This window comes from Danio rerio, chromosome 25 (assembly GCF_049306965.1).
Source record: "Danio rerio strain Tuebingen ecotype United States chromosome 25, GRCz12tu, whole genome shotgun sequence".
NCBI lineage: Eukaryota > Metazoa > Chordata > Actinopteri > Cypriniformes > Danionidae > Danio > Danio rerio.
This window is the reverse complement of record NC_133200.1, coordinates 40,131,435-40,158,507: the sequence shown is the minus strand read 5'-3', so window position 1 is coordinate 40,158,507 and position 27,073 is coordinate 40,131,435. Positions and strand designations below refer to the sequence as shown.

The window sequence follows — 27,073 nt, the reverse complement described above, 5'->3', positions numbered from 1 at the left end:
TGGAAAAACAAACAGATGCTGTAACCTATATAACAGATTTGCTCTACTGGTGAACAACATCATATTTTCGCCTGCTGTGCGTCATTTCTCTGCTCCCGCAGATTGATATCCGGCGTGCAGCGGAAGTGAAGCAGCGCCGCGCAGAGGAAGGACACAGAGATGGCGGCCTCCATGAGACTCGGCCGGAGGACTCTCTTCACGGCTCTGCGGGCGCTGACACAGACTCCCGCCGGGCTGCAGAGCTCCTTCAGGCCGCTGAGGGAGAGCCCGAGGACCGCAGGCTGGAGCAGGAGCGCCGCGAGACCGCTGTACCAGAGCTGCAGAGCCCGCGGTGAGCCCGGGGACAAACACCACTCATAACACACTCATGACACTGTCATAACACTGACATAACACACTCAAAAGACTGTCATAACACACTTTATCACACAAACACACACGCGCAGTTCTGCAGATGTGTGCACATATGAAGGTGTTTATGGTGGTGTGTGTGTGTGTGTGTGTGGTGTCTACAGCTGGTGTGTGTCCGCTGAAGGTGCAGATGCCGGCTCTCTCACCCACCATGGAGGAGGGAAACATCGTCAAGTGGCTTAAGAAGGAAGGTGTGTGTGTGTGTGTTTGACAGATTTACAGCCAGAGAGAGTGTGTGTGTGTGTGTGTGTGGGTCTGACAGCAGTCAAATCTGTATGCTGATGTGTGATTGGTCAGGTGATGTGTGCTCTGTCCTGTGATTGGTCAGGTGAGGATGTGGCGGCTGGCGATGCCCTCTGTGAGATCGAGACGGATAAAGCTGTGGTCGTCATGGAGTCCAATGAAGACGGAGTTCTTGCCAGAATACTGGTGAGACCCTGGAGCTGCAGGAACACCATCAGCTGACGAGCGCTCGCTCTGTGTGTATACTGAGGGAATAACATGCTGCTGACGGCACAGACATGTTCCAGAGACATCAGTGTGTGTGTGTGTGTGTGTGTGTGTCCGCATTAAACACAACACCACACCTCAGAGACGCTCACATCCTCAGGAGCCGAGTGTTTCTGAGGCTTCAGTGCTCTGCTGCTCCTCCAACTGACATGGACTATTGAGTAGGGGGCGGGGCCTACTTTTGCACATCCGTCACTCATAGCCAACTAACAGTAAGAGGGCGTGGTTAATGATATTAATGCAGTTGCTATGGAAACAACACTTTAGATTGCCAAAATAAACCTGTTTTAACATGGGAAGGACTCATTTTCTGACACGCTGAGGTGTTGAGTTGCCTCAATATTGCATATTAATGTGTCACTGACAGCCATTATAATGAAGAACACCACTGCTGCACTCATGACAGTGTGTGTGTGTGTGTGTGTGTTCAGGTGCAGGAGGGCAGTCGTGGTGTGCGTCTCGGGACCCTCATCGCTCTGATGGTCAGTGAAGGTGAAGACTGGAAGCAGGTGGAGATTCCAGCACTGGAGCCTGTGACTCCGCCCACTGCTGCCCTGCCCACTGCTGCTCCACCCACTGCAGGCTCCGCCCCTCCAGCACTCAGACAGTCAGTTCCTACTCCTTTGTGAGTGAGTGTGTGTGTGTGTGTGTGTGTGTGTGTGTGTGTGTGTGTGCATTAGTGTAGCTGACCGGTGTGTGTGTGTTGGTCAGACTGCGCTTGAGTCCTGCTGCCAGACACATCCTGGACACTCACGGTCTGGACCCTCATCAGGCTACAGCCAGCGGCCCACGAGGGATCATCACTAAAGAGTGAGTAACACACACACACACACACACACACACACACACACACACACACACACACACACACACACACACACACACACATGGTGACAGAGCTGCTTCAGAGTTCAGTGGGTTTTCTCAGAATAAAGATGTCTCTCTCACACACACACGCACACACACACAGCAGATCCCATTAGTGACAGCCGTTACCATGGCGATGTGCCTTCCCTCCTCCGTGTCCATAGAAACTAAGAAACTGGCACCCATTAATACATCAGACCCACTGAAGAATCACACACACACACACACACACATACATACATACACACACACACACACACACACACACACACACACACTTAGCAACATGTGGAACTCAATGTAAGGACTGGCTGTGAGGCGTCTGGTGTGTGTGACCAGTTCTACGGGAGAAATAAACCGTGTCTAAGCACAGAAGAGTGTGTGTGTGTGTGTGTGTGTGTGTATGTGTATAAGTGTGTGTGTTCTGCAGAGAATAAGCTGTTATCTGACTCTGTTCCTCTGCTGGTGTCTGCAGAGATGCTCTGAATCTGCTGAGTAAAGCGTCTGCAGTTCCTCCACCAGCGGCTGCTCCTGCTCCACCTGCCGCTCCACCCGCCGCCCGCCCCACACACCCACCCGCCTCTGCTCCAGCACGCCCCGCCGCACCGGTGAGCCTCACACTGCAGAGATGCTGACCTGCTGAGCGACCCTTCTCAACACTGTGTGTGTGTGTGTGTGTGTGTGTGTGCAGGGCACCTTCACGGAGATCCCAGCATCCAGTGTGAGGAGGATCATCGCTCAGAGACTCACACAGTCCAAGACCACCATCCCACACACATACGCCTGCATACACTGCGACATCAGCGGCGTCATGAGGGTGCGCAAGCGGCTGGCGGAGGGTGAGCACACACACACACACACACACACACACACACACACACCTGCATACACTGGGACATCAGCGGCGTCATGAGGGTGCGCAAGCGGCTGGCGGAGGGTGAGCACACACACACACACACACACACACACACACACACACACACACCTGCATACACTGGGACATCAGCGGCGTCATGAGGGTGCGCAAGCGGCTGGCGGAGGGTGAGCGCACACACACACACACACACAAGCACACACACACACACACACACATACACACACACACACCTGCATACACTGCGACATCAGCAGCATCTAGAGGCTGTACAGGCAGCACAACCACCACAAAACAACCACTGCACCACCACTGCACCACCACCACACCACCTCTACAGCATGTCTGCACCCCCGCTGAGTTCCTGATGTCGTTTGTTTCCCTCAGAGAACATCAAGGTGTCCGTCAATGACTTCATCATCAAGGCCGCCGCTGTGTCCCTCAGAGTAAGTGCACACTGCAGCTGTTTCCTACATAGTGTACTACTCTGATCTATACTGCATGTGTGCTCCACACTAGAGCTCCTCAGGCAGGATGAGCTGTGTGGTTATAGTCTGTTGAGGAGATGATCAGAGCCGTGTGCTGGCTGATTACTGCCTGAGTTTGAGGGAGGAGCTTGTTTTGGAGGCGGGACTTGATGTGTATGGGTCATCTCTAATAAACAGTGTGTGTGTGTGTGTGTGTGTGTGTGTGCAGGAGCTGCCTGCAGTGAACGTGTCGTGGTCTGCTGACGGGCCGCAGCCGCTGGGCTTCATCCACATCTCGATGGCGGTGGCGACGGATCGAGGCCTGATCACGCCCATCATCAGAGACGCGGCGGATAAAGGCCTGCAGGAGATCTCCAGCACCGCTAAGGTGAAGAACAGGCCCGAACACATGTGCTCCTCACTCTCAACAACACACACAGAGGAGTGAGGAGGTCCAGCATCTGCTTTACGTCAGAATCCTATAGTCTGCATGAGCCGGGAGCTGCGGTTTTACCCTTATTGTGCTGCTGTTACCATAGAAACACGATATTTAATCGGTAAACAGTGGGCGTGGCTTGTTTGTTCTACTGCGAGCTGATTGGCTGTAGTAAAGTAGGCGTGTCATTCAGAGAGATGGCAGAAGGGTTTGGGGAGAGTTATTACAGCCTAACAGACTCCTCCTCCTCACCATTCTGTCTGTTGTCATAGCGATGACAAAACTGACAGCTGGAGGGGCGTGGTTAAGTGTGTTAGCCACGCCCAATACCTCAGACAGTCGTATTGCTGTGTGCTGACCTCCTGTGTGTGTGTGTGTGTGTGTGTGTGTGTGTGTGTGTGTAGGCTCTGGCACAGAAGGCTCGGGATGGTAAACTCCTGCCAGAGGAGTATCAGGGAGGATCCTTCAGGTGAGCGTCTGCACGGTGTCGTTCACCACATATCAGCATTCACTTACTCAGGAGCTTCTGGACCGTCAGCAGTGTGTCTCCTCTGTTGAACACTGAAGCAGATATTATAGGGAAGCTGAATCTACTGATGTCTGTAGTGAGAAAAACACTTACTGTAGAAGTCGATGGTTACAGGTCTCCAACATTCTTCAAAATATCTTCTTCTGTCTTCAACATCAACAAAAGCAACTCAAACAGCTGTGGAGAAGTGAACAGAGTGTAGATGATGACAGGATGATTTTTGTTTCCTTTAATTACAGCTTTGATCAATGAAACTGATCACTTCATCAATGATTTACCGTTCCAAAGTGTTCAGAGCAGCTGCTGGCTCCACCTGCTGGTCAAACTCTGCCAGTGCAGCAAACACTCAGGCAGAGCCACACACGTTTCAGGCACACACCATCTATGCAAACCATAGATGGTTACGAGCTGATGTTAATGTTATTAATGACAGACATCATCATCAATATATTTATATATGTATATTGTTAATAAATATCGTACACAATAAACAATAGTGTTTACTATTTCACAAATATGGCAATGGGGATCAATGTTTCTGATCGCCATTCAATATAACAGTGTGAAGAGTTTTCCATCAGTCGTCATTATTATATGTCAGAGTCAGTATAGCAGATATTTATTTGCTGACTGCTGTTTTCAGAGATATACACCATCTACATTGGACAGGTTTCATTTATATGAAGGATTCATTATAATGAAGGGAAAAGAGCCAGTTAATATGTATATAATAGATCTTTATATGTCATGCAAATCTTTTAATGAATGTAGAACACTATATTAATCTTGTACTCCAGTGATTGAATAGCATTTATTTCTAATAACTTTTTTATTAATGATTTCCCACATTAAACACTGGAGTAATTTATAGTAAGTAAAATATTGTTTTTAAATCATAAAGTGCTGGCAATTATAATTACAACATATAGTAATACAGACAAATTAACTGTTAATATATATATATATATATATATATATACATATATATATATATATATATATATATATATATATATATACACACACACACACACACACACAACAGTTCTGTCTGGTTCTCAAATCTGATTGGCTGAAAGCCGTGCGATATTCTGCAATATCAGAACTCTTACAGCCTCTTTACGGTTTGTGTATTACTCCGCCCACATACAGCCAGCAGAAAGCAGACACTCCACATCTGAAGTGTAAAAGATGCTTGCTCAGCTGTTTCACTGTCAGCTTATGATTTGAATCCAAGGCGGAAGAAAGTAGTTCCTCATACAAAAGGGGTTTTGAGACTCTCCATGTTTGATTTAGTTTTTATATACACAATTATGCGTCAAACTGTTGTATAAACACAATATCACATGAGTAGCAGTGCGATATGGCTGTATATCGGCACTGGTGTGGGCACTAAGCACGCACGCCTCCCACCAGTGGCGATATACAGCCATATCGCACTGCTACTTGTGTGATATTGCTCATATATATATATATATATATATATAGTTGCTACAGTTTAGTAAAAATAAAGTAGTTTTTGTCGATAACTATATTAATTTTACATGATTAACTCTGGTAATTCAGGTTATTGTTACACATTACTGTTTGTTTTTTTAATGTTTCTGCAAAATGATTTTAACTATGAGAACATTACGATCCTGAATCAGTTTATTACACTTGATGCCACAATTAGACGGTCTGGATGTGGACACGTGATTAAAGTCAGCAGTGTTTAACTCATTATTTTTATTTACATGATTAAAGTTCCTGAACTGGCCAGATGATCAAATGATTGTTCTGATATAATAATGAAGTCCTGACTGAAACCCTGAACTGTTCACCGCAACCGCAGCACCGGCGCTCTCGATCGCCTCATTAGTGAAATTCAGTAGGTGGTGATGAAGAGTTAAACGCCATTAAACAAGAACAAAAACAGAAGAAGGCTGCTCCGTCATTATCCACATATGGTTTACCTAGATCAGGGGTGTCCAAACTCGGTGCTGGAGGGCCGGTGTCCTGCAGATTTAAGCTCCAACTTGCCTCAACACACCTGCACGGATGTTTCTGCCTAGTGAGAGCTTGATTAGCTCGCCCACGTGTGTCTGATCGGGGTTGGAACTAAGCTTTGCAGGACACCGGCCCTCCAGGACTGAGTCTGGACATGCCTGCCCTAGATCATGTGTGCTGCATTGTGTGTGTGTGAGTCTGCAGCAGAGCATGGATTAAACACATTGCAAACATTAAATATATAACCTAGCTTATCATCTAATATTATGCTGTATTTATTAAGTGTCACCATAATATCAGTTATTTTAATAATCTTCAAGGTTAATTTTCACCAGTTCAGTGTTTCTCCTCTAGGTGGCGCACTGAGTGAACAATACATGTAGATTTGATGCAGTTACACAGATTACAGCTCCCCCTAGTGGACAAACACTGCACATTCAGTTAGAGTTCTGCTGATTCTGTGTGTGTGTGTGTGTGTGTTGCAGCGTGTCGAATCTGGGCATGTTCGGCATCAGTGAGTTCAGCGCCGTCATCAACCCTCCGCAGGCCTGTATATTAGCGGTGGGCGGCAGCAGGACGGAGCTGTCGCTGTCGGCGGAGGACACACTGCAGACGCAGCACACACTCACGGTCACGCTGTCCAGCGACGCGCGCCTGGTGGACGACGAGCTGGCCTCCAGATTCCTGGAGACGTTTCGCTTAAACCTGGAGCGTCCCGAGAGGATGAGCCTGCAGGCCTGAGGAGCCGGCGCTCGCTTCATGCAGACGCAGACACTTTACTGTACTATAGAGAGAGCTGAACACTGTCACCACTGACATGCACAGGGGATAAGCATACTGTGAAGGTCAGTGGTGACAGAACATTCTTCAAAATATCTTCCGACTGTTCAAGTCCATTAGTGACGCGCACACTGCGCTGTAGATACGATGACATGCTCTCATATATGACACTGTACATGTGAGAATAGCCCCGCTGGTGAACACGTGTTGAGGCACTTTCAGACTAAGTTATTGTGTGGGGATCCAGCTGTATCTGTACTCATTAAACTCCTCCTGAGCTGCTGTCTGGAGCTTTCTTTACTGCACACAACATCACTGTACACTGGAGACCTGAACATGCACAGCACAACAGGAGGATCTGCTGCTCTATACTGGAGACCCACAGCAGCGCGAGTGTTTCATTACAGGCTCATTTTCATAATCCACCAGATCATCACCTAACCCTAACCCACAGATCCAGCCTCCAGCAATCTGTTTTACTGTATAGAAAGCCTAACCAGGGGCTAAAGCTGTGAATAAGCCATTATGTGCCTATATACACACACCGGCCACTTTATTAGGTACATGTGCCTATATACACACACCGGCCACTTTATTAGGTACATGTGCCTATATACACACACCGGCCACTTTATTAGGTACATGTGTCTATATACACTCACCGGCCACTTTATTAGGTACATGTGCCTATATACACTCACCGGCCACTTTATTAGGTACATGTGTCTATATACACTCACCGGCCACTTTATTAGGTACATGTGCCTATATACACTCACCGGCCACTTTATTAGGTACATGTGCCTATATACACTCACCGGCCACTTTATTAGGTACATGTGCCTATATACACTCACCGGCCACTTTATTAGGTACATGTGCCTATATACACTCACCGGCCACTTTATTAGGTACATGTGCCTATATACACTCACCGGCCACTTTATTAGGTACATGTGCCTATATACACTCACCGGCCACTTTATTAGGTACATGTGCCTATATACACTCACCGGCCACTTTATTAGGTACATGTGCCTATATACACTCACCGGCCACTTTATTAGGTACATGTGCCTATATACACTCACCGGCCACTTTATTAGGTACATGTGCCTATATACACTCACCGGCCACTTTATTAGGTACATGTGCCTATATACACTCACCGGCCACTTTATTAGGTACATGTGCCTATATACACTCACCGGCCACTTTATTAGGTACATGTGCCTATATACACTCACCGGCCACTTTATTAGGTACATGTGCCTATATACACTCACCGGCCACTTTATTAGGTACATGTGCCTATATACACTCACCGGCCACTTTATTAGGTACATGTGCCTATATACACTCACCGGCCACTTTATTAGGTACATGTGCCTATATACACTCACCGGCCACTTTATTAGGTACACCTGTCCAACTGCTCGTTAACACTAATGTCTAATCAGCCAATCACAGGGCAGCAGCTCACTGCATTTAGGCATGTAGACATGGTGAAGAGGATCTGCTGCAGGTCAAAGCGACCATCAGAATGGGGAAGAAAGGGGATTTAAGAGACTTTGAACGTGGCATGGTTGTTGCTGCCAGACGGGCTGCTCTGAGTATTTCAGAAACTGCTGATCTACTGGGATTTTCACGCACAACCATCTCTAGGGTTTGCTCCAACAAAGAGGAAATATCCAGTGAGCGCCAGTTCTGTGGGCGCAAATGCCTTGTTGATGAGGTCAGAGGAGAATGGCCAGACTGGTTCCAGCTGATAGAAAGGCAACAGTAACTCAAATAAGCACTCGTTACAACTGAGCTCTGCAACACACAACACGTCCAACCTTGAGGCGGATGGGCTACAGCAGCAGAAGAGCACACCGGGTGCCGCTCCTGTCAGCTAAGAACAGGAAACTGAGGCTACAATTCACACAGACTCACCAAAACTGGACAATAGAAGATTGGAGAAACGTTGCTGCTCTGATGAGTCTCCATTTCTGCTCACACATTCGGATGCTCGGCTCACAATTTGGCCTCTACAAGGGCTAAACCACCTGTAGGGGGCGCTCTCTCCTCTCCATATGCTCAGAGGGATGAAGATGACCCACTGCTGCTCTCTCATCCTCCCTTAATAAGTTGCTTTAGACAAGAGTGTCTAATAAATAAGGTAACGTAGGCTAATAAATGCTACTGATGTGCTAATAACATTAGAGACAGACAGCAGTGTGAGCATGTTAGAGGTATGCTCTATGATTACCTCTGCTTCAGTTGTTGTAGATGTTGCTCCTCGTCCTCAGAGCAGCAGATCAGTGTGTACTCTCTGACTAACTCTACTATCTGCTGAGGGTCACACTGGTGTTTAACTCTGTCAGATTAGCAGCGCCGTGTATAAATAAACACCCTCATCCTCCTCTTCATCACCTCTGACTGCATCTGCTGCTGCTGTTGTGTTTCCATGGTGTTCGGTTGCAAAACTGAAACCACCGAAGCCACTTCCTGTTTTATTTTCCACTGTAGAGGGGTTTTGTGAAAGCTCAGTTCAGCAGAAGCCTGTTCCAGAACTTTAATAATAATTATTATTCTGAAATATGACTCTACATGAGTTCAGTGATGAGCAAACATGAAATCTCCTGACAGACCCAAAAATAAAAGACGTGTTGGCCAGAACAGTTCCACTCTGATAATGTTGATGAAGCACGCCGCTGAGCCAACGCATGTCAGATATGAAGAGAGCGCTGCTGTCTCTGTGCAACTCTGATCTCAGCTGCTGTGTGTCCACTTCTGCAGTCTCTCTGTCAGACTGACATACACATTTACTAGATACACTACACTATATATATATACCTTTATTAATCAGGGGCCGCCACAGCGGAATGAACCGCCGACTATTCCAGCATATGTTTAACACAGCGGATACCCTTCCAGCTGCAACCCAGTACTGGGAAACACCCATTCACACTCCTACACTACAGCCAGTGTAGTTGATCAGTTCCCCTATAGCGCATGTGTTTGGACTGAAACCAGAGCACCCGGAGGAAACCCACGCCAACACGGGGAGAACATGCAAACTCCACACAGAAACACCAACTGACCCAGCGACCTTCTTGCAGAAGGTGACCATAGGTCCCTTGACATGTGGAGTGACATCACTGTGATGGGTGGGGTTAGGTGAGCGCATCAAAAAGCATTGGACGTGCCAAAACTCTCCTCAGTTAAACACAGAGGACACTGAAGTGACTGCGTTTGGGAGCAGAGATGAGCTTCTCCAGGTGAATGTGTACCTCGGCACTAAAGGTCAAACAACAGACAATAAGGTCAAGAGTCTTGGAGTGGCTCTGGAGTCAGATCTGAGTTTCAGTAGTCATGTCATGTCAGTCAATCAGCACACTGTCATCTCACACACACACTGCAGGAGTCAGATGCTGTGTCTCCAGTGAGGACTCAGAGAAACTTGTTGATGATTTTATCAGCAGCAGGGTGGATTACTGTAACAGCCTCCTCACCGGCCTTCCCAAACACACACTCACAATTACAGCTCACCCAGAACACTGCAGCCAGAAGCAGGAGATCAGAGCACATCACACCTGTCTGCAGGTCTCTACACTGGCTCCCAGTTACATTGGATGGATGTCGTAATGTCATTAAAATATAATAGTATAGTAATAGTAAACATTAATGAGAGATGAATAACGACACGCCTCAATGCCTTCACATGAAGTCACATGCATTTCCTGTCAATGATTTACAGATTGTTTTTAATAACTGATAGAGAATCACTACATTACACAGAAAATAGCCGTTCAGGCTAATGTCTATTAAACTCAGTAAACAGACCAAAAAACGTAGAATTAAAAAAACTAAAAATAATTAGACTTGATGATGACTGAAGCTGAATATCAGGAGGCAGTGACAGTCAGAAACAGCTAAAGTGGAGTCTATAAGTTCAGAAGGTCTCTGGTTTGAGTCTCGGCTGGGTCAGTTGGTGTTTCTGTGTGGAGTTTGCATGTTCTCCCATGTTGGTTTGGGTTTCCTCCGGGTGCTCCGGTTTCAGTCCAAACACATGCGCTATAGGGGAACTGATCAACTACACTGACCGTAGTGTATGAGTGTGAATGAGTGTGTATGGGTGTTTCCCAGTGATGGGTTGCAGCTGGAAGAGCATCCGAGTCACATTAAACCAGTTATGGATTGATTATGCAGAACATCTGACACTGTATAGACTATATAGATCCAGCAGATCCAGCAGTATGACGATCTGCATTATCCTGAACATCACCAGCATGAGTCCTCCATGTGACCCCAGAACACACACTCTGCACAGGCAACACTTGAGTTTCATTAACAGTAAGACCGTGATGAACACCTGACAATTCCCCGACTGAATGAAATATGAATAATCTGCAGTTGTGTGTGTGTGTGTGTGTGTTTATGTCCCTCATCACCATGGAAACGGAAGTTGTCAACAGCAACACATTTAGACAGGAAGTGAAAGAAGAGGTGCTGAAGAGACGCAGTTTCAGAACTACAGAAACACACACACACACACACACACTGCTAATATTGTTGCTCAGAGGCAGCACTGTGTGGATAATTAATAAAGTCTCTGCGTTATTGTGTTTAATATATGCATCTTTAAGTTCATCATGGGAATCTGGAGGAGTTGTGTGTAATGAAGTAATCCCCCAAGACACGACAGCACAACAACACTCTGACACACATACACACACACACACACACACACACACACACACACACACACACACACACACACACACACACACACACACACACACACACAAGCTTCAGGTTTATAGAGACAAACGACAGTCTTACAGTCAAATACTAACAAATATCTGTCTTTAACACACTGATCAAATTGCCACGTGCTGAGTGTGTGTGTGTGTGTAGCTGGTGTATAATGTGTGTGTTTGAGTATAGTGCATTTGTTGTGTGTGTACAGAGTGAGATTATATTGTGTGTGTGTGTGTGTGTGTTTAAGTGAGTATGTTTAGTGTGGCTATCTCTAAGTGTGTTTATATGCATATGTGTATTGCGTGTGTGTGTGTGTGTGTGTGTGTGTGGTGCAGTGACATGACTGTATTGGGTGTGTATGAATGCATGTGTGTATGCGTGGGCATACATGTGTATGTTTGAGTGAGAATGTATCTGTGTGTTTGTGTATATTGAGTATGTGTGTGTGTATGGGTGTTTTCCAGTACTGGGTTGCAGCTGTAAGGGCATCTGCTGTGTAAAACATATGCTGGAATAGTTGGTGGTTCATTCCGCTGTGGTGACCCCTGATTAATAAGGGACTGAGCTGAGGGAAAATGAATGAATGAACATTTCCTTCATTCACTGGAGGTTCTGGATGAGAGTACAGTCATGGTTTGCTTGCAGTCATTCTCAATCGTTGTCAATTGTCTAACAACTGCCGTGTGTGTGTGTGTGTGTGTGTGTGTGTCCTGTCGCAAAACAGTAATAGTCTGATTATGGTGTTTCCATGTTTACACTGCACTTCAATAATAAAGCAGGAACTCTGCACATGATCATCTGGGTTCTGTTCAGTCTGATTATAGGAGATTCTTGATCAGAGTAATGTCTGAATGGTGTTAAACTCAGAGTACTGGTGTCCATGTAAACACACTCAGTGACAGCAGCAGGAGTGTTTGAGCTGCTCCGACTGATCTTCCTCAGCTGCTGGAGGAAACACAGCCTCTGCTGGACCTTCCTGACGGTAGAGTCAATCTCCACTTATAAGGTTGATGATCTTGAAAGAGTGTGTGTGTGTGTGTGTGTGTGTGTGTGTGTGTGTGTGTGTGTGTGTGTGTAGAGTGTGTGTGTGTGTGTGTGTGTGTGTGTGTGTGTAGAGTGTGTGTGTGTGTAGAGTGTGTGTGTGTGTGTGTGTGTGTGTGTTCAGGGTCTTCAGAGCAGTGAAACTGATGCGGTTGCTGAGATATAAACCAACACCACACACACACACACACACACACACACACACACACACACACACACACACACACACACACACACACACACACACTACCCTTCACCACACTGCAGGCGGGTGTTATGGGCTGGTCATGGGTGTGTGTTCAGATGCTCCTTCAGTTGACACCCTTCCTCTCTTCACTCAGTCAGTCGGACTCAATCTCTCTACACTCACAGATGATCTTCAGGACAGAGAGGATGATGAAGATGATGATGATGATGGCAGCACTTCTGTCTGCATTGCTGTCCTCCTCCACTGCAAACCCAATCACCGGTAAGACTATTCAGACGGAGGGGTCATATCTGAACAGCAGATTCTGAGCTGTGCTGCTCTCTGTGTGTGAGTGTGAGTGTGTGTGAGTGTGTGTGTGAGAGTGTGTGTGTGTGTGTATGTGTGTGTGTGTGAGTGTGTGTGTGAGTGTGTGTGTGTGTGCGTCACAAGAGTTGATTAAAAGTCAAGGCATACCAGAAGAAACGCAGATGAATGAATGAGTGAAGCAGCAGCTGATAGTCATGTTGGCGACAGGTTTTAGTGTTTCTCTGTTGTGTTGCAAACGCAGGAAATGAGAAACTAAACTCTTTCGCAAGACTTGTGCCGTGTGTAGCTCTCAGAAACATTAAGACCTTGATTTAAGAATATAGATTAGTCTGATGTGCTTTAGATGTGCTTCACTTGCTGACATTACAAGAGTGTTATTTGTTAAGATAGGCGTGTTCATTAACATGAAGGACAATAAACAGCAGCACCAGAGTATTAATCTCAGCTGATGTTCATTTCTGCATTGACTAAGTCATTATTAAAGTCTAAAGTTTATAGCTGTACTACAGCAGAATCAGTTCATCAGTATGAGTGTGAAGCATGCTGTTGGATAGTGTTAGTTAAAGCATGAACTGATGGTAAAACATCAGAGTCTTGTGTAGAGTAAGTGTAGACTCGGTCAGGTCAGCAGCCTCATGTTTATTCAGAATCTTGCATGCTGAGCTTTACTAAAACTCCTCCAAACCCCAGTGTAGAGGTGCAGTCAGTGTGTGTGTGGGTGTGTGTGTGTGTTGAGGGAACACTGGAGACTCTTTGTGGGCTGAATTTACTACTCTGCTGTAAATCTCAGCATTCAAAAAGAAAACCAGCAAGAGTTTGAGGAGTAAAGCGGCTAAAAGGCGAGAAAGAGACAAAGAGTTTAGCCCTGATTGTAAATATTATCCTGAAAGACTTCTATAAGTCCCCAAAGCATTAAACCTCCAGCAGGTGAAGCAGTATTAGGTAAACAAGATCTCTGACGAGCTGCGCAGGATTTTTGTTATATATGAAACAACACTGTGTTCAACATCACAGATGATTTAATCAGGTCCCGCTATCACCAAGGCTGAGTTTGGGCTCTGATTGAGGGATGTAGGCTGATTTGCCCAACATGACCCTCCAGGTCTAGTAACTCATCTATTAGTCTGGGGGGTAAGTCATATATGGCACTAAGGCTGCTGGTTGCCACCATACTATGGAGAAATTGCAGGCATGCCACATGGAACTACTGGTGGACCTTGATGAGAGGGAAGTCAAGAATTGTATGTAGTGCTGTGCTGGCCACAGATCTGTCTCTCCAGCTTTCAACTTCAGTTAGAGGCTCTAATCAGACCTCCTGGTCTTTTTGATGACTCCATTGACATGCTCATCTGAAAGTTCCTTCTTACTCATATGTCTGGGATTGCTGAAAGTTCCTTCTCACCCATGTGTCTGGGATTGTCTGGGATTGTCGGAAGTTCCTTCTAACCCATGTGTCTGGGATTGTCTGGGATTTTCGGAAGTTCCTTCTAACCCATGTGTCTAGGATTGTCTGGGATTTTCGGAAGTTCCTTCTAACCCATGTGTCTAGGATTGTCTGGGATTGTCGGAAGTTCCTTCTAACCCATGTGTCTAGGATTGTCTGGGATTGTCGGAAGTTCCTTCTAACCCATGTGTCTGGGATTGTCTGGGATTTTCGGAAGTTCCTTCTAACCCATGTGTCTGGGATTGTCTGGGATTGTCGGAAGTTCCTTCTAACCCATGTGTCTAGGATTGTCTGGGATTGTCGGAAGTTCCTTCTAACCCATGTGTCTGGGATTGTCTGGGATTGTCGGAAGTTCCTTCTAACCCATGTGTCTAGGATTGTCTAGGATTGTCGGAAGTTCCTTCTAACCCATGTGTCTAGGATTGTCTGGGATTGTCGGAAGTTCCTTCTAACCTATGTGTCTAGGATTGTCTGGGATTGTCGGCAGTTCCTTCTAACCCATGTGTCTGGGATTGTCGGAAGTTCCTTCTAACCCATGTGTCTAGGATTGTCTGGGATTGTCGGAAGTTCCTTCTAACCCATGTGTCTGGGATATTTGGAAGTTCCTTCTAACCCATGTGTCTGGGATTGTCTGGGATTGTCAGAAGTTCCTTCTAACCCATGTGTCTAGGATTGTCTGGCATTGTCGGAAGTTTCTTCTAACCCATGTGTCTGGGATTGTCGGAAGTTCCTTCTAACCCATGTGTCTGGGATTGTCTGGGATTGTCGGAAGTTCCTTCTAACCCATGTGTCTGGGATTGTCGGAAATTCCTTCTAATCCGTGTGTCTAGGATTGTCGGAAGTTCCTTCTTACCCATATGTCTGAGATTGCTGGAAGTTCCTTCTTACCTATATGTCTGGGATGTCTGGAATTGCAATGGACGCATGGGCATTAAGGTGCAAATGCAGTTGTTTTGTGTCTTATGTTGGCATGTTCAGATCTGAGAACTGCCATCTGAGGGCAGACTCCTCCGAAAGCAGGCAGAGTATTTACAAACTAAGCTAATTCAAACAGTTTTAAAGACTGTTGGGTCTAATGGCAGAAGTGTCTATCATCTTTCAAGTGGTTGCTCAGGGCCAAGGGGTTTTGCCTAAAAGACAACCTATTTTGCATTATCAAGGTCTTGCTGCAATGCTTTTGAGTCTTGGACATATAGAAAAAGCCAGTGTTGGGAGCAACTTGTAATATGATGATATATACAGAAGGACGCTCAGCACAGAGTTTGTGGAGGGACCACTATCCAAATATAGCTTTGAGACATTTCCTTCCAGATATCAGATAACCATAGGAAAGCATATGCTGTAAGACGGAACCTTTTGACCTGGTTGGTAAAGTGTGAATTGTTTCGACAGAAATTTTCCACAGGACTTACTCTCTCCTCCTCAAGTATTGTGTTAGCTATTTCTGCTACCATGTACCTTTAGACGGAGTTCTCTGAGGTAAGATCATTAGTTTGTCTTTCCTATGTGGTGCTTCGAAGAGTACTGACATGACACCTAACATTTGACCTGGAGGGCCTGTCTACTGCTCATTTGAAGCCACTGAAGTTCCTGATTCTAAAAACATTTTCCTCCTAGCTGTCTCTTTAATGGAGGAGATCTTTATGCCTTAACAGTAGCTACATCATGCTTGTACCTTGCTACAGGAATGGTAAGTTTTTGCACCCTAGATCTGGGTGCATTCAAAAGCTTCTCACTATTGTGGCATAACCCATCACCCTGTAGTCCTTCTATCCTAAGCTTAATATATATATAACTCATTTTAACATATGAATAAATCAGAGTGTGGATGTATATTCATTGCTTTAACCTTAGTGCTGTAAGATCTGAGGGTAAATGTGAAGTGTCTGTAACTGGTCTCAGAGCTGCTGATCCTGCTGTAGGTCTGTCCTGTTGACTATATTCACTCCTCAAGTTCTGCATCTGGATTAAACCTCTGCTTTTCTTTATCTCTCTTTGACCATGTATTTGATATTCAGATGGTTTATGAGGGTCTTAGTAGATCAGATTGGTTTATGACAGTGTTTAATCCTCCGCTTTTCTCTCAGGTGTGCGTGAGCGGAGCTGCAGCTACTCTGGAGTGTTCCATGTGCAGGGTAAAGAGCGCTACAGCCTGACGTTTGAGGACGCACAGAGACTGTGTGAGCGTTTGTCCACTACATTAGCCAATCTGACACAGGTGAAGACAGCCTTCAACAGTGGAATGGAGACCTGCAGGTCAGACATTCACCTCAACACAACATGAACCTACATTTACTGAACCACAGAGTTCAAACACTCTCTGTTCTGAAGTGTTTACAAAAGCCCTCATTGAGAACACACAATATGCATCATAACACCATCACCTCGCAGTCCTCAACACAACATGAAGCCTCTATTGTTATTAACAGACAAATATATTTAGTGTGTAAGAACAAAACAGTAGGTGAGTGTCAAACAGGGCTGGAGCAGAATATTAGACTATCCAACACTTGTTCAGTGGGTTGGCATTTGATTTTCAGTTTAGAGTTGCAAATATAATTTTATTACCCAGGACACCTATGAAAAAGGTTCTCATTTGCACTTGAATTGAATGATTCAGTTCATCTGGAAGAGAAGACTAATATGGGAAGTTCAGATGCTTGAATCCCAAGTCTAGTGCTGGAGGAGACAGAGGCTGCTGGTCCCAAACTTAATGTCCATAAGAGCCAGAAGCTGCTAAGGATAATTTCAGTTTGTTGATGTGCTTCCAACTAAAACTGAATATTGAGTAGGGGGCGGGGAAGGATGGTCTTTCTTCTTCGCCCCATTTGCTCATAGCAAACTAAAAATAAGAACTAAAAATAAGAAGGGTCTGGTTAGGGATATTGACATACAGATGCTATGGAAGCTCTCAAGCTGACGTCAACAGAAGGACAGCACTGTAACTGCAGAAGATCGAAGATGACCAACACTGTAGAGAGATTATGTTCAGCCGGTCTGAAGCTTATTTGTTATTGAGTACTGTGGAATCTTCACTGGTCAAAACATGGTATTCTGAGCAGCCCTAGTTTTTAAACAGATTAATAAAGACCTGACATCACCTCACACTGAATGTGTACTGTCTCTGCAGGTATGGCTGGATAAACAGCTCACAGCTGGTGATTCTCCGTAAAACACCAAATCCGAACTGTGCTCGCAACCAAACAGACGTCATCATAAAGGCTTTAGACGGGAAAAAATACGACGCCTTATGTTATAATGATAAAGGTTTGACTCATGCAGTATGCTGTATGGTCCAGTTCACACATGATCAGCTGACTAACAAACATTACATTTCACAGACACGTCACAAATGAACTGTGCTGAGAAGATTGTCCCAAAAGTGGACAACAGTTCATCTTCAGAAGCCGCAGGTACGACAGAAACTACAGCTTTAACATCTGATGTAGAAGCTCTGCCTGCTTTAAAGCTGTGCTTCATCAGTGTGTGTAAACCTCATGACAATTCAGACATGTTTATATCACACCCTTACTTAATAAGTGATCCAGAACCGCAATTTTACATTGCTCAATTTTCTGAAAATGAGATTTATTGACTCTATGAAAGTGCCCCTTTGGTAAAGCTGCTGTGGAACGATAACTATTGTGAAAAGCTATATACTACACAAGTTTCCAACTTTCTTCAAAATATCTTATTTAGTCCTGAAACATGTATATTTTATGTGTGTGTGTGTGTGTGTGTGAATGTGTTTTAGTTTCTCCAGAGCGCATCACTCCACATTACTCTACAGAAGCAGACTCCTCCACAGCAGCAGGTTGGAAATACTCTTGTTTTTTTGTGAGACTTATTTGACATTTTGTAACAGGAGCTCTTTACTGTAGATGACTTCATTAATAACCTTCAGCATATATGAGTACTGACCCCTATTTTCTCTAAGATACTTTACAGTAATTCACTCACTGGCCACTTTATTAGGTACACCTCAGTAGTATCGGGTCGGACCTCTTTTGCCTTCAGATCTGTCTTAATCCTCGGTGTCAGAGATTCATCAAGCTACTGGAAATATTCCTCAGAGATTTTGCTCCATGATAGCATCACACAGTTGCTGCAGATTTGTCGGCTGCACATCCATGATGCCAATCTCCCGTTCCACCACATCCCAAAGCTGCTCTATTGGATTGAGCTCTGGTGACTGTGGAGGCCATTTGAGTACAGTGAACTCATCGTCATGTTCAAGACACCAGTCTGAGATGATCGAGCTTTATGACATGCTGCGTTATCCTGCTGGAAGTAGCCATCAGAAGATGGAGACACTGTGCTCATAAAGGGATGGACATGGTCAGCAGCAATACTCAGGTAGGCTGTGGCGTTGATGCTCAATTGGTACTAATGGAGCCAAAGCAAATCTCCCCCACACCATTACACATACATACTGTTGCCTTTTTATCAGTCTGGCCATTCTCCTCTGGCCTCATCAACAAGGCATTTGCGCTCACAGAACTGCCGCTCACTGGATATTTCCTCTTTGTCGGAGCATTCTCTGTAAACCCTAGAGATGGTTGTGCGTGAAAATCCCAGTAGATCAGCAGTTTCTGAAATACTCAGAGCAGCCCGTCTGGCAGCAACAACCATGCCACGATCAAAGTCTCTTAAATCCCCTTTCTTCCTCATTCTGATGCTCGCTTTAACTGCAGCAGATCCTCTTGATCATGTCTACATGCAGAAATGCAGTGAGCTGCTGCCATGTGATTGGCTGATTAGACATAAGCGTTATTAAACAGTTGGACAGGTGTACCTAATAAAGTGGCCGGTGAGTGTATATGTGTGCTACATTAGTTCAGTCAGTACCAAAGACAAAACTGATGATCTCAGTCCAAATATTAATACACACAAATCAACATGTTGGGGGAAGATAATAAATAAAATGTTAATAAACAGGATAAAAATATACATTTTATTAATAAAAAGAGGATGTGCTCATTTATGCTGAGCACTGTGTGTGTGTACAGTATGTGTATACTGGGTGTGACGTGTGACTGTGTTTTAGTTTCTCCAGAGCACATCACTCCACATTACTCTACAGACGCAGATTCCTCCACATCAGCAGGTTGGATATACTCTTTTTGCTTTTATATTTATTGAAAGGGGTAAAACAGGAGCCACTGATCAGTCCTGCTATATGCATGTGTACAGTGTTGATCATTAATGAGGACTGACCCCGCACAGATCTCTCGTTTACAGTCATATATCTGTGCAGATGCGTTAGATTAGTACCAAAGACTAAACCCATCTAACAGAAACACTGAAGATCAGTCAACACATTACACACCTACAGTGATATGACGAGGGAAAGTGTTTAGTAATGTATTATTATTAACAGTAAAATGTTAATAAACAGGAAATTGCAAGAGAAACAGTTCATGATTTTGTGGTTGCAATAACTGGTTTGAGTTTAAATGTTTAATCTTTCCATTCCTCAAGCTGTTCAGTGAGCGGTGACTCTTATTTTAATGAATATTACTGTTCAATAAACTGTTTAAATGCACTGAAATAAGTGCATTTTTAAAAGGGGAAGCTGAGCACTGTGTGCGTGTGTGTATTTATATGTCTCTGTATGCATGTGTGTGTGTGTGTGTGTGTGTGTTTTAGTTTCTCCAGCCCGCTTCACTCCAGGCGGCTCTACAGGCGCAGATTCCTCCACATCAGCAGGTTGGAAATCCCTCTTTAAAAGTAAAATCATCCTGTGTTTGTGACTGCTGTTTGCTTTTAATAAGCTGACAGAATGATGAGAGTGTGGAGGAGCAAACACTGTTTTCAACATTCGCATCATTTTGGCATCTTGAACACCGCCGGACAGATTTCCAGAGCGATGCTACAGAAGAGGGCTCGGTTTGGTGGCATGAGCTCAACAGAAGACAGAAACTCCAGCAGGTCTGGGAAAAGTGAAAAGGGTGAACGACTTTCAGTTTTGGAGCGGGTAAAATGAGTCTTGAAGACGTCAGTAGTTTCTCAGAAATCATGTGTCTAAAGATGACGTTGACTGAAATGTTGACCAGACGTCAGTAATAACCAAAGTAAGCCAGAAACACACATACAACAGAACTAGTTAGATTAGAAATGAAGCAACTGAAATGATGCAGGGATAAGCTATTGAACTGATGAAGAAATGAAGGTGTAGAAGCACATGGAAAGTCCAGACAGCAGCTCGTCAGAGTTCTCTGCTTCAGCAACACCTACATCTGCAGATGAAGATCAGGGTGGACAGCCAGCATCACGGTGATCCAAACACACACAAGAAAACCATCAGCTGCGTTCAGAAAACCTGCAGAGTGAACAGCCGATCAGCTGAGCTCAATCCAGGAGAGAGGAAGAGCTGAAGAGTAGACCAGACCACAGATCTGGCCTGAGGTCTGGGCCAAAACTAAGCAAAGCAAAGCAAAGCAGCCGTCTATAGAGTGTTCAGTACAATTCAGCAGTGCTTCCATTGTTATTAATAAAGTAATTCAGATTTTATTTCTATGTTTGGACTGTTTGGGTTTCATCAAAATGTGTCAGTTTCATGTCAACAGCTCCTTTATAAATATATTCACCAGGAATAATCAACACACACATGCACACGCACAATATACAGCGGAGCTAATCATTCTTCAACTTCATTCAGCTCAGTCCCTTATTAATCAGGAGTCACCACAGTGGAATGAACTGCCAACTTATCCAGCACATGTTTTACGCAGGGGACGCCCTTCCAGCTGCAACCCAAACAATTAGTGAAAATGAAAGCCCTGTAGTTCTGCATGTACTCTGCTGAGTCCCTGTGTGATCAGTCACTGTGCCAATCACAACTGTGTTCTTCCAGAATCTGCTCTGAACACGTCAGCAGCAGCAGCAGCAGCAGACGCAGAGAGAAACACAACTGAGGGAAACACGACACACACCAGTTCCCCACACAGCCACGAGGAGCCCAACGGGACACGCTCGACCCCTCAGACCTCCACAGAACTGCAGATCAGCACGTCTGCAGCGCATCAGGACACCACAGGCCCGGGCCGCAGGCAGAACACAGGTGACGGCTCTCTGATATCAGCTGAAGGTGGAGCAGACGAGCTCATTAATAATCCACCAGCAGTCCTGTTATATCTGCAAACTCACAGCTGATGCTTCTGCTCATGATAGTGTTAATAACTCATCTCTAATAGCTGATGTGTTTCCTCTTCTCCATGATGACAGCACTTAATATTAGACTAGATATTCTGCAAGACACTAGTGTTCAGCTTTAGTGACATGTAAATGCTTCACTAGGGTAATTAGGGTAGGTGTATAGCAGTGGTTTGTTCTGTAGAATATTACATATGCATATTCATGTGTGTAATATATGTGACGTGTGAATGTGTTTCAGCTTCTCCAGAGCGCATCACTCCACACAGCCCTACAGAAGCAGCTTCCTCCACATCAGCAGGTTGGAAACACTCTCTAAAATAAGATTACTGTGGTTTTTCTGTGTGACTGCTGTTTGCTTTTAATAACCTGACAACTGTCGGGTCCAAGAACTAGTTTAGAGCTAGTCGTGTTCTCAAGATGCTCCTTTCCCTCTCTGTGTTCCCGACGCTTTCCTGTCTGCAATCTCCACTGTGCTATCATAATAAACAGGGAAAACACCTAAAATAGTGATAAATAAAATAAATAACTCAACTAAAATCAGAAACTTTTTTTTTAAATTTGGAGCTGGAAAACAAATGAAAGGTCTCAGAGAGTCAGTTGCGGAGAGCAAATGCGAGAGGATTACGGCCAGCCAATGATAGCATAACGACTTTTTCTGTAAATATATCAACATTTTGGTCTCTAAACCTGACTTTAATCTTAAAATTGAATGTTTATTTTCAACATTTCATTTAGTTAAAAAGAAGTTTTCCATAAAACACAACTTTATTCATGATATTGAATGAGTTTGTCAACATTTTAGAGCAAAGTTTTACCCTCTACATTTTTATTTTATAATTGTTCTTGTAATATATCAAGTTTAATCTCTAATAATGACTTTATTCTCACGATGGTTTTATTTTTATTCTAATCCAAAAGTTCAGCTCGAGTAGGTGTGTGTGTGTGTGTGTGTGTGTGTGTGTGTTCAGCAATGAGTGAGTTACTGCAATGATATCCAGCTGCAGGCCCGCAGAACCACACCTGTTTTAGGCACACACAATCTAGGACACACAATCTAGGCAAACCATATATGGTTATGACGGATGCTGATGTTATTAACGTCTTTTTGAACATCGTCATCGATATATTTTGATATATGTGGTTAATAAATATTGTACACAATAAACAACAGTGTTTACTTTACTTTATTTCACAAATATTGCGATCGAAACGGCCGAATGGGGAGCAGTGTTTCCGATCGCCATTCAATATAATAGACTGAACAGTTTTTAATCAGTCATTATAGCTGATCAGTCATTATCTGACAATAATATAGCAGATACTCGTTTGCTGGCCTTGCTGAACGATCTAATTTGGGCAGGTTTAGTTTATATAATGCATTAATTTTTGATGAAGGAAATCATAGCAAGTTAATATAGGCAATAATACATTATATGTAATAAAAATGTTTACATGCAACAAATGTATAACACTATATTAATATTGTACTCAAGCGATTTAATAGTGTTTATTTATTTGCTTAACTTTCTAATAGTCTTTTAATTAATGATTTCCCACATTTAATACTGTAGTAATTTATAGTAAGCAAATAAAGCAAATAATAAAATAGGAACAAATTAACTATTAATAATAAAAAATAATAAGTAAATATATATATATATATATATATATATATATATATATATATATATATATATATATATATATATATATATATATATATAAATAACTAACAGCTGTGACAGTTTGGTAATAGATAGTAGTTTATATATAATCTTATTATAATCAGATAATCAGTATATATATATATATATATATATATATATATATATATATATATATATATATATATATATATATATATTTACTTATTATTTTTTTATTATTAATAGTTAATTTGAAATAGTTATATAGTTATAGAACTATAAAATGTCACTTTATATATATATATATATATATATATATATATATATATATATATATATATATAAAGTGACATTTTATAGTTTTATAGTTTGCTTTTTATATGTTACAACAAAGTGATTTTAACCAAGTATGATAATATTAAGATCTTGAATTAATTTATTACACTTAATCCAACAATTAGACGGTCTATGATTTCTTTGTGTATGTGGACACATGAATATGGTCATAAGTGTCTTTAACCAATTATTTTTATTTACATAATTTGAGTTCAGAAACTGCAGAGGTGTTAAAATCATCGTAACGATACAATAATAATAATAATGACTGAAATGGGAAACCATACTTGTGAAATTCAATAGGTGGCGACCATATATGTTTGCCTAAATCGTGTGTCCTAGATTGTGTGTGCCTGAAACGTGTGTGCTGCGGGCCTGCAGCTCTCCGTTACTGATCAGTGTTTCTGCACAAACACACAGCGCCCCCTACTGGCCCACATCAGCGATACACCATTAAACATTTCAAACGTAGTGAGTGTGTGTAGAAGTGTTTCTGATCAGCTTCATGTGTCATTAACTGAGTTTGAGCTCAGTCTGATCCTCCAGGGCTGCATGTAAACTCTCTCATGGACTTTTTAAATAGCATTTATGCAGTATAAGCAGTTTCGACATGAATATAGTGATGCTTTAACAGTTTTTTTCTGAATTAAACTTGGAATATAATTAATGTAGAGCATGGTGCAAGCTGCTGTGGGGATAATTAATCAACAGTTTGTCCTGAGGATTATATTTAAGGCTGTGAAGTACCTCAGGTCTGCTTTACAAGCGGCAGACTCGCGCGGATTAATGTGCTTCAGATGTGCTGTTCATCAGCGTGTCACTTACATTTCACTCTTTCATCCGTCATTCATCCGTCAACAGCAGAAAGTCTTGACATTAGTTGGTGCTGGAACCTTCTGTTCTTCGTGCGTGTTGTGTTTCTGTTAAACTCGAACTGAGCTATACAGACGCCGCCGTGCGCATGCGCCAGATTAAACAACGTAAGAGCGCATCATTATGAATACGCGTTTTTCTCTAACATTTTCTAGGAAATCTAATAGTTTGGTCAGTTTAATTAGTGTTAGATTGTAATGTACCATGATAGTTTTGCATATAAAGGCTAATGTTGTATTTTTAAAGCCATTATTAATATGATTATTGTGCAAAGAATCGATGTGATTTCTGTCCGCCTGCTCTGAATGGCAGGTGCTTCTTCTTCTTTAACAGACTGGCTGGTCATATTACTGACAATACTGGCAGTTCTTCTCATCTTACTCATCTGTTGTATCGTAGTATACAGGAAAAGGTATGCCTGTTTAACATCTCTTTAAATTAACAAACACAAGCCTCCCACAAGAAAAATACTATAGTAGTTTATTGTAAACCGTGTTCTGAACCACACTACAGTAAAGTACTGGAATTAATCTGCTGTGGGCATTCTACAGTTGCTATGGTAACACAACAACTATAGCAATTATATTGTGATTCTACAGTTGCTATGGTAACAAGTATAGCAATTATATTGTGATTCTACAGTTGCTATGGTAACAAAACAACTATAGCAATTATATTGTGATTCTACAGTTGCTATGGTAACACAACAACTATAGCAATTATATTGTGATTTTACAGTTGCTATGGTAACAAGTATAGCAATTATATTGTGATTCTACAGTTGCTATGGTAACACAACAACTATAGCAATTAAATTGCGATTCTACAGTTGCTATGGTAACACAACAAGTATAGCAATTTATCTGCTGTGATTCTACAGTTGCCATGGCAACACAACAGCTACAGTAATTCATCTGTTGTGGTGATTCTACAGTTGCTATGGTAACAACAACGACTATACCCAATGATCTGTTGTGGTGATTCTACAGTTGCTATGGTAACACAATGACTGAATAATATAAACAAGTGAGCCAGTACTGTAGTTTTTACAGCTCTAGGGTATATTATACTACAGTACGTCACAGTTTACTGCAGTATAACCTATAGTATACTACAGTATTGATCACAGTTTATCAGTTGACTGTTATTAATACAACAGTGTGGCGGAGCATTCATAAACAGCGTCGTAATAATGCTGTATAATAAACTCTACAATAGTATGGTTGAAACACCCTGTAGTATTAACTACATTATAGTGGTTGTACTGGGTTGCCTGTGATGTGTATTCCTGGGAATGATGTGAGTCTTGAAGAGCTTTTAGACTAAACTAAACCAATGTTTGTTGTTTGAAATTATTGTAAATAATTAACTGAGTGTTTCACTCATACTCGTATGCAGGCTGTTTGGACAGAAGCAGACTCTGGTCATCAACAGCACAGTCGCAGCAGCAGAGAACGGATCAGCGGCTACACACACACAGGAGATGGTCACGCTGCTGAACACAGACACACTCTAGAACAGAGGAGCCTAGAAATCTAAGATCACTGAGAGTATTGAAGATAAATATACCAAACTGTCTTACATTAAAGCTGCCATGGGTGATTTCCTAATTTATTTGATAATAATTCAAAATAAATAGAAAACATGAATCGTATTAACTAATGCAGTACAACTTTTAAATGATAGCCAATCACATTTACCACACAGTGGAGTTCAGAAGTTCTGCCTTGGCCTTGATTCGCTCATTAAAGTCTCCGCATTGTCCTCAGTGTCCGTCTGGTGACAGCATGTACACTTAAAACTGAACCACAGCATTTACATTCTATTTAATTTCAGTTCGCTTTAGCTTAACAATAACACAAACAAATAAACAGATTTCATTAAGTTTGAAATGAATGACAATACCCAAACCATCCTCATCATTCTCCCTCTCTTCTCAGATGGGATGGTGGGCCGAATCAAAGGTTACCATGTGTGTGTGTGGTAGAAAAAACCCTTCATAGAGAGATGGAGATTGTGAATGTGTGTGTAGAGACTTTCAGTGTGTGTACATATAATGTATGTGTGTGTGTCTGTGTGTATATAATGTCTGAACAGAATCCATGATTCCTTACAGAATGTGTGTGTGTACAAAATGTGTGTGTATAGAATGTGTGTATGTGTGTGTGTGCTCTGTCTACTGTTTTAGACACGCTGTTAAACACTTGTGTATTGTTGCTCTATTGATGATTTAATTGCTTCTCATCATTGTGGATATAGTGTCCGCTAAACGATTAAAGACATGCTCACGTGTGTCCTGATGATGTGTCTGTTGTCTGGTGTGTTTAATTGTGTTGCAGTGTTTGTGTGAAGGTTGTGAAATGGCCAGATTTAATCCAATGTTTGTATCTTTGTTTGTGCCACTGGACATTGGTGACGCTTTGCAAACATGGACCATAACTTGTTCTTGGAT

General features: G+C 43.0%; 3 protein-coding genes and 2 long non-coding RNA genes across 8 annotated transcripts; 3 read left to right on the top strand and 2 right to left on the bottom strand.

Moving 5' to 3' along the window:
- The first annotated feature begins 134 nt into the window (after nt 1–134).
- pdhx (pyruvate dehydrogenase complex component X) lies at nt 135–7,145 on the top strand. 3 transcript variants are annotated; one of them, NM_200560.2, is given in 11 exon segments: nt 135–331; nt 516–602; nt 740–840; nt 1,353–1,546; nt 1,633–1,731; nt 2,264–2,396; nt 2,480–2,627; nt 3,050–3,108; nt 3,359–3,517; nt 3,970–4,034; nt 6,569–7,145. In NM_200560.2, coding segments are annotated over 11 exon segments (1,473 nt in total). In that variant the 5' UTR covers nt 135–159; the 3' UTR covers nt 6,825–7,145.
- On the bottom strand, nt 4,033–24,693 carry LOC141381037 (uncharacterized). The gene is made up of 4 exons (XR_012400568.1): nt 24,574–24,693; nt 4,373–4,476; nt 4,188–4,271; nt 4,033–4,126 (listed from the first exon to the last, which is right to left on the bottom strand). It is a non-coding gene; the product is annotated as an uncharacterized lncRNA (long non-coding RNA).
- On the top strand, nt 6,843–10,686 carry LOC141380992 (uncharacterized). The gene is made up of 3 exons (XM_073943206.1): nt 6,843–6,864; nt 7,364–7,579; nt 7,619–10,686. Exons 1-3 carry the CDS (start codon nt 6,843–6,845, stop codon nt 8,317–8,319), a joined length of 939 nt encoding a protein of 312 aa, XP_073799307.1. The 3' UTR covers nt 8,320–10,686.
- cd44b (CD44 molecule (IN blood group) b) lies at nt 12,666–26,926 on the top strand. Of its 2 annotated transcripts, none has more exons than XM_073943448.1 (11): nt 12,666–13,119; nt 16,696–16,864; nt 17,739–17,875; nt 17,950–18,021; nt 18,363–18,422; nt 19,656–19,715; nt 20,258–20,317; nt 21,465–21,698; nt 22,005–22,064; nt 24,955–25,033; nt 26,020–26,926. In XM_073943448.1, exons 1-11 carry the CDS (start codon nt 12,927–12,929, stop codon nt 26,135–26,137), a joined length of 1,242 nt encoding a protein of 413 aa, XP_073799549.1. In that variant the 5' UTR covers nt 12,666–12,926; the 3' UTR covers nt 26,138–26,926. The 2 variants fall into 2 exon arrangements, with proteins under 2 accessions (XP_073799549.1, XP_017209790.2); XM_017354301.4 differs by having other exon boundaries at nt 24,934–25,033.
- On the bottom strand, nt 15,929–19,171 carry LOC141381038 (uncharacterized). The gene is made up of 3 exons (XR_012400569.1): nt 17,669–19,171; nt 16,582–16,992; nt 15,929–16,532 (listed from the first exon to the last, which is right to left on the bottom strand). It is a non-coding gene; the product is annotated as an uncharacterized lncRNA (long non-coding RNA).
- Nucleotides 26,927–27,073: the final 147 nt, after the last annotated feature.

Coding starts and splice junctions, on each gene's coding strand:
- pdhx (XM_005170734.6), top strand. CDS start 160: ATGGCGGCCTCCATGAGACTCGGCCGGAGGACTCTCTTCACGGCTCTG. Junction 841..1,352: donor GAGTTCTTGCCAGAATACTG/GTGAGACCCTGG, acceptor GTGTGTGTTCAG/GTGCAGGAGGGCAGTCGTGG. Junction 1,732..2,263: donor CGAGGGATCATCACTAAAGA/GTGAGTAACACA, acceptor TGGTGTCTGCAG/AGATGCTCTGAATCTGCTGA.
- cd44b (XM_017354301.4), top strand. CDS start 12,927: ATGGGCTGGTCATGGGTGTGTGTTCAGATGCTCCTTCAGTTGACACCC. Junction 16,865..17,738: donor AGTGGAATGGAGACCTGCAG/GTCAGACATTCA, acceptor CTGTCTCTGCAG/GTATGGCTGGATAAACAGCT. Junction 19,716..20,257: donor AGATTCCTCCACATCAGCAG/GTTGGATATACT, acceptor TGTGTGTTTTAG/TTTCTCCAGCCCGCTTCACT.
- LOC141380992 (XM_073943206.1), top strand. CDS start 6,843: ATGCAGACGCAGACACTTTACT. Junction 6,865..7,363: donor GCAGACGCAGACACTTTACT/GTACTATAGAGA, acceptor AAGCCTAACCAG/GGGCTAAAGCTGTGAATAAG. Junction 7,580..7,618: donor CTCACCGGCCACTTTATTAG/GTACATGTGTCT, acceptor CCACTTTATTAG/GTACATGTGCCTATATACAC.